This window comes from Gossypium hirsutum, chromosome D10, assembly GCF_007990345.1.
Source record: "Gossypium hirsutum isolate 1008001.06 chromosome D10, Gossypium_hirsutum_v2.1, whole genome shotgun sequence".
Classification (NCBI taxonomy): Eukaryota; Viridiplantae; Streptophyta; class Magnoliopsida; order Malvales; family Malvaceae; genus Gossypium; species Gossypium hirsutum.
The window spans coordinates 63,010,019-63,020,758 of record NC_053446.1 but is presented as its reverse complement, the minus strand read 5'-3'; the positions used below and the strand labels follow the sequence as shown (position 1 = coordinate 63,020,758).

Here is a 10,740-nt window from a genome sequence, read left to right as displayed (position 1 = left end):
TCACAAAACATTGAAATCCATCATTTCCACCTATCATTTTTTCATTAGGATTTTTTTTAATATCGAAAAGTCACACCAATTTTGAGTTAATTTGAAATTAAATCAGGTGGAATCTCTAAATAAAAGTTTCATCACTCAATTTAACTTTTCTATATAAGGGGGAGTGAGAGATTTTTTTAGGGTGGAAATAAAATTGTATATTTTTATGATAATAAAAGTGAAATTTTATTATTTTAATAGTTTATATTTTTATAAATTTAAAAAATTAAATCAAAAATTTTTATTCTTAAGGACTATATACTAATTTAAATTTTTTAAAATTATAAAAAAACTAAAAATAAAATTTTCGGAGGCCGGGGCCTGCGAACTCCCTAACTCCGCCACTGTTATGTTAAACACGTATGGTTGTGTTTTAATCTTCTAGAGCTACGTGATTGTGTAAACGTTGTGCATGCAATTATGTCATAGTATTTGATCTTTTAGAAACCATAAGAATTGAAAGTGACTGACTAGTCTCCCTTGCACTACGCGTTAGCAGGTAGAAGAAGTTATTTCGAGCATTGTTTTTGTTATTGGAGTCAATTAGAAAATGGGGTCTGTTTGAACTGTTGGTGATACCAATCACCAGACATAACATTCTGCACACATTGTTATCCCTTTCGTATTCACCTTTTTAACATATTCAATGTCCATTTCGTGAAAAAAGGAATTAAATATACTTTAATTTTATTAAATAAAAAAATAGTCTTGTCACAAACACAATCACAACTTTCATTAATAATCAAAGTCCGGTTTCTCAATTCCATCACCATCACCACGGAACTCTTCAATGCCTTCTTCACCTTCATTTGTTCCTTCTTCTTGCTGTTTTCATCACCATTTGGACTCAAAAACACAATAGTTATCTCAATTCAAAAAGATAATATTTATCTCTTCGTGAGTTTTTATAGGTTATTCCTTCCATGAATTGTGTATAGTTCTCCGTTGAAACTAAAGATAAAACTCAATATAAAAATGATATTTTCGATTATTAAAGAATAAATGGACTATCAATTTTAACATATTTAAACACACACACACACAAAAAAGACAATAATGATCTCAATTCGAAATTTAGTGGTGCAGATGCGAAAAAAAAGTATAGGATAGTCAGATTCAGCCATTTAATTCCTATAACTTTTGTATGTCATTAATAAACTATCTGACATTGGTAGCCCAAAATCTCCCAAATGCGCTTCCTAATTAGAATATTTAGCAACACATTGCTTGATTTTATGTCCCTAATGAAGGGGGCTTGGCCCACTTGTCCAAATGGATCATCTTAATTTTGAATCTTTCTAATAATTAGTTAATTTAAGCGTTTTTAGTCCTTTAATTATTAGTGTTCCCAAAATATTAATTCCTCTAAAACTTAATGATTTTATTTCGGGACTTTCCAAACAAAACTTTTAGCCCTTGTATATCCTGATAGGTGTAATTGAAAATGTGACCAAATCTTTGAAAAGCCAAGTGGAAACAAATTCTTTACCCTAATTAGAGAGCTATAAACAAATCTTAGTATTTCTTTCTAATGGTAATTTGGTAACTAAAAATATTCATCATCGTTTCAAAGAATTTTAGGTTTACAGGGGTGACCAATTCCTTTTGAAGAATCTTTCAAGTATCGTTTGTTTGGAGTTGACGAACTGCTCAGTGGGTTGGTATTGTTTCTAAGTAGTGCCTTGTCGGATTGGAGGGCAACACAGCTCTATGAATCTCTCCTCTAGCACTCGAACTCTCAACATAGTTGGGAGACAAAACCCTAGCTCGACCCGAGGGCAATATAGGCCCATTGTGGGTTTGTCGACTCTAAACATACCATACTTTAAAGACTTCTCTAAAAGGAGTTTGCACAAACCGAACTTAATCAATAATAGATAAAAATGATCGAATTTTAAGATGAATAGGAGGAAAAATTATGTAACCTAAAATTCAACATTTCTCCTTACATAATACAATTAACCCTCTCTTAACCACGACCCACTATAATAACATTTCACTATTCCAGCCAAGTTTTTGGTAGAACCGATTTTTTATGTTTTATTTTAATCCTCTAATACAACTTTTCACTTATAATAACAATAGTCATAGTTACGAAATACATTTTTTATTAAATTAATTATCTATAACAATATAGTGCTTAAAATTTTCAGTAGAATTATAGCTATTTCATATAAGTATGTTAATTATAATTTATTAAATAAAAATTATCTTAATTAAAATATTATTTTAATAAAATATTTAAACTTTACATGAAAAAACTATTAATTATATTTTATTTGAATGAAAATAATATTCAATTAGTAGAATTAAGTATATCAATTTAATAAACTATTAAGTTCCCCAATTAAATATTCTCATAAATTTATAAATTGATTACTTAAATTTAATAACTCACAATACATTAATAAATTTAATTCGATAACTCATACTGATTAATTAAACTTGTTAGATATACGAACTTCATAATTAATTATAAAGAATGTAAAATAAAAAGGTGCATAAAAGTAATAATACATGCACTTATACGTCTTTTAGTTTTATTAATTTGATTCTCATTTTTTTTAAACATAATTCACACTTTCTTTATTAGTTGATGGAAATTCACAATATGAATATTATAATAGGTTTACAATAATCATCTTTTTATAGCAACATATTATTATAGATATATAACAACCACCTCTTTATTACAGACAAAATCTTAACAGACAAATGATATTGTTATAAAGATAAAGATAATATTTTATATTGGTTGGAGTCACAAATCCATGTAAAATTCAACATTTCACTATTACCTGGCATTGACAAATGTAAAAAGAGTTAGTTTTTGTTGGTTTTAATTAAATTTTTCAATTGAATTTAGGTCATTCGATTCAATAATATTAAATTTAATTATGGAATTTGTTATATATAAATTATCTTATTCAAGGTTAGGGGCGAAGTAAGAATATATATTTGGGGTCAAAATTAAATTATATATTTTTAAAATAGTAAAAATATTATTTTATCATCTTAATATTTTATATCTTTATAATTTTAAAAGATTAAATCATTTTTTATCATTTTGAGGGGTCAAATTGTAATTTTACCATTATTAATTTAAAATTTTATGAATTATAAAAGGTTTAAATAGAAAATTTTCCATTTTAGGGGATCGGTGCCGTACCGGCTCCCTTGTCTCTGCTATTGTTCAAGGCATTTCGTCAAGATAGTTGCTTAAACTTTAATAGAGGGTTCACCCTAAGGTGAGAAAACTCGACTCGACTTCAAAAAAATATTTTTTTTGAATTTCTAGTTAATCAAATCGAACTAATTGAGTTATTCAATTTCTTCTTCGAGTAAACTCAAAGAAGTAATTTAGTTTTTCAAGTTTGAGTCGAGTTGAATTTTACAATTAGAGTAATAGATTATTGTAAATACTCCTTTGGTCTCTATCAATTTAAAAAAAATGACCAAATTGGTCTTTCTCAACAAAAAAAATACAAATCAGTTCAAAATAAATTTCAAAAATTAAAAATATATTTCAAAAATCTCAAAATTTTCATAATTTTTTAAAATTATAAAAATCTAAAGAATATATAGAAAATGTTTAAAATTTTCAAAATAATAATTTTAAGGACTTAAACAAGTAAATTACCAATTCAAGTTTATCGTATTAAATTATACTATATTTTTCTCTTATTTTGCTTTGAAAGAGTTTTCAAATATATATGATTTTAAATTTATGTGCTTTAACATATAATTAGTTATATTGTAACAATATTTTATTCATGGGCGTAGCTAGGAGGCTGGCAGGGACCCCGACCCCCTTAAAATGGAAAGCTTTTCCATTTAGGCCCTTTAAAAATTTTAAAATATTAAATTAGTAAAAGTAAAATTGCACTTTGGCCTCATAAAAATGATAAAAATTTAATTTGATCCTTTAAAAATTATAAAGATACAGACTATTAAAATGGTGAAATTGCAATTTTACTATTGTAAAAACTACAATTTGATTTCGGCTCCCCCCTAAAAATTTTTTTTGGCTTCGTCCCTAACTTTATTTTGATATGTTTAATTTTTTTAAAATTTAATCGAACAATTTCACTTGATTCGGTTCAAGTCAACTTGAATTCTATTTCACTTGAGAAAATGCAAAAAAAAAAAAAAAACCTCAAATCAAGATAGGATGATAAAATAAGACTTGCCAACTTGACTAACTCATATTTTTTTTTCACTCCATTCAGTCAAACACCCTCCGTTTCTTCACCTAGCCAGGGCTTGCCTATGGAATCGCCATCAAATCCAATTGGAACCCTCCCAATTACATTCGTTGCTTCCCGGTACACATTATAGAAATCTTGCCACCAACTATCTACAGCATGGTTGATCTCATCTTAGTAAGGTCTAGTCATATCCTGTTACACATGACTCTACCACCAATCCTATATAAGTAAGGCAACCATTCATCGAGGTCCACGGCCGGCTCAGTATCAAATCCGCCACCAATGTAAGATCCCTTCCTTTTCTTCACCAAGAGAGATCAAGTTCCTTCAACTTTAATATCAGAGATATCATTGGAAGCTCTTTTTGTATTTCTCAAATTTCTTATGGACTCAAATTTCGTATTGACTCTTGACATTATGATGTGAATCACCTACTTCATCTATAATATGAATGTATGCCAAATGTGCAGCTTTGACATATTCCTGGATTCAAAATTGTTAATTTAACAAGTAAAAGATGGAAAAAAAAACGAAAACAAAAAATTTCATCTTAGCAGGGTGACCGGCTCATATATAATTGAAAACTTTTTTTAATATGGTGGTGTCAATGTAAAAAAGTATGTGTACGGTACGCGGGGGATCCGCTGCCTCCTATCATTGGATATTTCCGAGTGCTTGCAATTCCACCATGTGCATATTAACCTATTCGTAAGTGCCTTAATTAAATTAAAAGGCCTTTATTTATTTATTTATTTATTTATTATACACATGAGAGAGGTGAACTGAGTCATACGTATAAAATAATGTAAGTTGTGGTAAATATTACAAAGCACAATGAGATTGGGATGTGTAGGCTTGTCTTGCTTTGTGTTTGATCTGGGGATGATAGCTGTTTGTTCTTGTCCTGTTCTAAGTTTGGTGTGAAGGATGTTGGGTTTCATTTCGATTTTATGTACCTCTAAACTTAAAAAGTAACATTGCCATTAAACCAAAATGGGTCCTATATTTTCTATTCTTTTAAACAAATCGTAATTGGAGTGTGGAAGCTGCCTTCGACCTTTCAAGAAGTTTCTCTTTTCAGACTAGCGTGTTTGAAGTCATGTATAAAATTGTGGTTGCTTTGCTGTGTATTTTGCTAAATATAGCTTCTATTCCCTTTATATTGTCTTATGTGTCTCCATTCTCTCTGTTTTCCTGCAAATTTCATCATTTCTCAGTAGCCTGAAAATTTGCTGCATATTTTATTATCTCCACTTCCCCGTAGCTATGGATTGCAGAATGATAGGGGCTGCACAAACAGCAAATATTAATGTCTTGTATGAGCTAATTCAGAAAGATCCATATGTTTTGGAGCGTATTGATCATGTTCCATTTCTTGACACTCCATTGCATGTAGCAGCCAGTGCTGGGAATGTTGATTTTATGATGGAGATGATCAACTTAAAGCCATCGTTTGCAAGAAAGTTAAATCAAGCTGGGTTTAGCCCCATGCACTTGGCTCTGCAAAATAACAGAACTCAAGCTGTGCTTCGACTCCTCAAGTTTGATGGAGGCCTTGTTCGTGTTAAAGGAAGGGGAGGCTTGACCCCTCTGCATCATGTGGCTCAAACTGGAGATGTTGATCTTTTGATCAAGTTCCTTGAGGTTTGCCCCGAGGCTGTTGAAGATGTGACTGTTCGAGACGAGACGGTTTTCCATCTTGCAGTAAAAAACGACATGTTTGAAGCATTTCAAGTCTTGGTGGGGTGGCTTATAAGGAGCCGCCACGAAGCTGCCCAACGTTGGGAGAAAGAACTACTTAGTTGCGCAGACATTGATGGCAACACAGTTCTACACATTGCAGCTATCAAAAACTCACCTCAGGTATGCTAATTTTGCTAGTTAACTCAATTATTGATGTATATACGTATATGATAAAAGGGTTATTTACATGAATTTTCTAATTAACAGGTGGTGAAAGTATTGCTGGGACACTTGCGTCGAGACCATATCAATGCCAAAAATTTGAAGGGATCCACTGCTCTAGATATCCAACGAGGCTGTCCATTGGATGAAAGGCAAGTGGATAATTATAAGGGCTCGGTTAAAGATATGATAAGAAAAGCAGGAGGTTTGAGTGATTCCAAGCTTCCCAATAAGTCCATCTCGTCAATCCACATCAAATCATTAAAGCCGAAGATGTCATGTTTTCAAAAATTTGCAACAATGGCAGGTCGAGGAAGAAAGGGTATCCCGCTTGAGATGCGTAATACATTTCTAGTAGTGACAGTGCTAATTATAACGGCCACTTACGCTGCCTATTTAAACCCTCCAAATAAAGCTGATAACAGTTCATCCATGAAAAACCAAATCAAGTATTACGCATCTTTAGAATCAACTGACAGCATTGCACCCCTACCAGGTCCTCCTCCATCACCGGCCGATGATCAGATTGATTGGTTAGATGTAATAGACGTATCATCCATGTTTTGGTTATACAACACATTAACCTTTTGGGCAGCAATCGGGTTAACAGCATATCTCCTACCAAGTCGTTCAATCAGCTTGTTTCTTCTCATAACCCTTTCCTTGTTTGGCACCTGTTACATGCTTTTAGTTGCTGTTTCCACATGGTCATCGAAACTTCAATATTTGGTTTCTCTTCAAATTACTATACCCGTGTCCTATCGTGCTCTCTGCATAATAAATTACTGCTTGTCAACATCCCTAGCTCTGCTAGTATCATACCGGATAGCCCGTTATGTTTTCCGTAGGTTTGTGCCTAAAACAAAGATGTTCGTCCTCGTGCAAATCGTTTCCTTTATCATCTTTGCTTTTATTCTTGTCCCAGCTATCCTTACTACCGAAACCATATTGAAGTACTCCAACTTCTTTTGAGTGATCTTCGTTGAATTCTTAATCGTTTCAGCTGGTTAATTGGTCCCATTTCATCTCTTGTATGGATTCTTGTTTGTTTTTGTTAACAATGCCTTATAGTCTCTTGCATATGATTTGTGTGATGTGTGAGTGACAATTTGTTTGTTTGTGTAGTGGGAAAGTAGTGATTCAGTGAGGAGCATAGGTGGCGCGTTGCTTCCTTTTATCGCATTATTCATTGTAATGATAAAATTGTGGGAATGTGTTGCTTATGCCTCTGGCAAAGTATTAGTTGTATATTCTTCCTCTTTGTGAAGTTTCCTACAATCCCAAAGTGAATCTTTTTGTCTCTAATTTTTAAATTTTAAAGGATAAGATATTTAATTAAATAAATATAAATAAGTTGATTATGATTATGTCCATCACTTGCATATTGTAATATAAGTAAACTTTAGTAAAGAATATTGATATATCACGAAATTAATTAAAAATTCTATTAAGGCAAGTGTGCTTATCAATTAATAGTTTAGTTACGGTGAACAAAGATATCATTCCAAGAAGTCTAATAATACAGTAATTACTGTCATTCTATTATTTAACCTATAAATTCAAGTGATTGATTAAAACTAAAATTAACTAAATTAATTAACTAACAAACACTAGCAAAGAACAAATCACAAAAATAAATAAGTAATAACTAAGAAGCGAAACAATACTTAGGAAAATTTTCGCCCAGATTTCATTTGTCACTATCAATCTAAATTACGCAATTTCTTTACTTAGTATCTTAATCCGTAGAAATTCTTAAAGAATGCTAATATCTCTTTTGAGAGTAAGAGTGACTCTAAGTTGATTAATTAAATTTTCTTTCTAATTAAAATCCCTATTATCGCATTAAATCGTGCTATGGATTCCCCTATTAAATTTGACTCTAATCCAGTAAATTTATATCATTCTATGTCTAGAATTGCATGTAACTCCACTCAGTTACGCAAGATCTACTCTCAAAGAGGGTCTTTTCCTCCTCTGATTTAAACATATCAAACATGGATTAATAATCTAGAAATATCAAAACAAGAATCAGTCACACATAATTGTGAACAAGATTTAAGTATTTATTGCGAAAAATAAAAATCAAAAGATAGAATTCATCATAAGGTTCATCTCCTTAGAAAATGAGTTCATACTTGAAAATAAAAATATCCAAAACACAGTATAGCTGAAAGAACATGATAATATCCTACGAAATCAAATGAGAATCTTCAATCTTGACGGAAATTTGCTTCAAAATTGGATTCAATCGGTTTCAATGCTGACAATACTGTGTAGTTCTGTATATAGTGTAAACAATTACCGAATATTACATGGTAGCAAACATCCCCAAATAAGGATCAAAAGGCAGTTCAATCCCCTCGAATAATGGATCAAAAGGCAGTTCAAAATAAATTTCAAAAATTAAAAATATATTTCAAAAATCTCAAAATTTTCATAATTTTTTAAAATTATAAAAATATAAAGAATATATAGAAAATGTTTAAAATTTTCAAAATAATAATTTTAAGGACTTAAACAAGTAAATTACCAATTCAAGTTTATCGTATTAAATTATATTTGTAATAAGGCCCAATTGGCCCAGACTATTTACCAAACAAAAAATGGGCCGTCCAGGCCCAATAGTCCAAAACCTAGCCCACCTAACAGCCCAAATTACCCAAACCCTAGCCCCATGTTCGGTTCAGCGCCGCATGCCTGCCCAACGCCTCCAGCAAGGCCTCCAGCCACCGCACGTCTCGGAGCCGTCACTTCCACGTGCTCTCACACCTGCAAAAATGCGGACTTAAAGAGTCCCAAAGGAAAAAACAGCGAAATAGATTCGATTTAGTTTTTCTTTTTCGGGCTATAAAAGCCTTAGGAAATCTGTAAATAAAGAGGGGGAATTCGGTGTAAAGAGATACGAAAATAGAAGGGAAAATACGAAGGAAAAAAGATTTGAAAAAACAGAATACAAAACAGAGGTTTTTTTCTTAGATTCGTTTTTTTCCCTTTGTTTGCTCTTTCTGTTTGTTTTCTTTTTTTTTTACATATAATAAATAAGAAACAAAAGGGAGCGGGGGCTCACCTGAAACGCCTTTCGAGTTTGCCGTCGGAGGGCTCTCCTCCTTCGTGGCCGTCGGATCCGAGAGGATAAAGGGGGGGCCAAGAGTCGTCTTTTTGGGTCAAAGATGTTTGGCTTTTGAAGGGGATCTAAAACAGGTTAAAAAAAGAGGCTTTTTGACTCCCCGCCGCAGTGCACGGCGGCGCCGGCGCAGACGATCGGCGGCCGGCACAGTTGCCACGCTGGAGTTTGGCCGGATTCTGGGCCTGCTAGGGAGAAAAGGAAACTTTTTTTTGTTTTTTTGAAACAGAAAGAAAAAATAAGCTTTTTTTTTAAAAAAAAACATTGCATTTATAGCTTACCCAAAACGGTGCCGTTTTGGGCCGAAGGGTAAGCATAAAAACGGCACCGTTTCAGCCCTGCGACCCGCGCGGTGACCCGACCCGGGGGAGGATCCGCGCGTTTTGGGTTTTGGTTAATTTTCGCATTTAGCCCCTCTCTTTTGCAACGCATATCAATTAAATCCTTTTTATTTGTTTTAAAATTGGGCCGCATATTTAATTTTCGTTTCAATTCGGGCTCTTTCTGCGCGGCGTTTTGGAGGTTTGGGTGAATTGCTCGATTGGTCCCCCTCCTATCACGCGCTTTTGAATCTGCTCCCTTCTTGTTTTTATTTTCTTTTTATTTTTCGAAATCAGCATTTAAATTTTGTTGGTTTGCAATTCAACCTTTAATCTTGTATTTTAGATTTTTTAGCTTGTTTAATTAATATTGCTAGTATCTTTTTTTTTATATTATTTTTACTATAATATTATATACCATTATTATTATGCCTATGTACACGCACATGTGTTTCTTATCATATCTATGTATATACTGTATATATTTAAATGTTTTATATGCATATGCTATATTCATTATTATTATTATTTTATAACATACAGGCATTGTTTTTTTATGATACATATACATACGCATGGCTTTTATAATTCTTTTATACAATGTACATATACCTCTATATATTTTATACATTTTTTTATTTTATTTTCTAACTTTTACATATATAAATAAACTTTTATATTTTAGTTTTTATAAATATGTACGTACATATGTTTTTTTTTATATTTTCTTTACGATATACTTATACATTTTTGTAAATATATATATATGCGTATTTCTATACTTTTATTTTGTTTTCGACACATGTATTTGTATTTGATTTATTTGATATATTCCATTTTTTTTACATGTATGCTGGTATGTGTGCTTGATGTATGTGTACATATGTTGGAAACTTTACTGTTATATTGTATTTGTATATGTATATTTGCAAATATTTATTCGTATATGTTGTAAATTAAAGGATCTGTATCATATTGTATATTAACTTTAACATACCCTTTTGAAAATATATTTTGGTTTTAACTATTCATCAAAGTTATTTTCTTGATTTAAAGGTTTTTTTTTGAATAAAAGCATTATTTGAGGTTTGGGATTTTCGAGGGAAATTGAGCCCTAACGTATTGGGTTCTGATTTTCTTT

At 31.7% G+C, this 10,740-nt stretch overlaps 1 protein-coding gene and 1 long non-coding RNA gene across 2 annotated transcripts; one reads left to right on the top strand and one right to left on the bottom strand.

The window, feature by feature from the left end:
* Nucleotides 1-5,302: 5,302 nt before the first annotated feature.
* On the top strand, nt 5,303-7,400 carry LOC107936443 (ankyrin repeat-containing protein BDA1). Its single transcript, XM_016869168.2, has 2 exons — nt 5,303-6,110; nt 6,198-7,400. Exons 1-2 carry the CDS (start codon nt 5,514-5,516, stop codon nt 7,122-7,124), a joined length of 1,524 nt encoding a protein of 507 aa, XP_016724657.1. The 5' UTR covers nt 5,303-5,513; the 3' UTR covers nt 7,125-7,400.
* A 1,281-nt stretch (nt 7,401-8,681) lies between these two features.
* LOC107936457 (uncharacterized) lies at nt 8,682-10,012 on the bottom strand. The gene is made up of 2 exons (XR_001694408.2): nt 9,223-10,012; nt 8,682-8,939 (listed from the first exon to the last, which is right to left on the bottom strand). It is a non-coding gene; the product is annotated as an uncharacterized lncRNA (long non-coding RNA).
* Between the last annotated feature and the right edge of the window lie 728 nt (nt 10,013-10,740).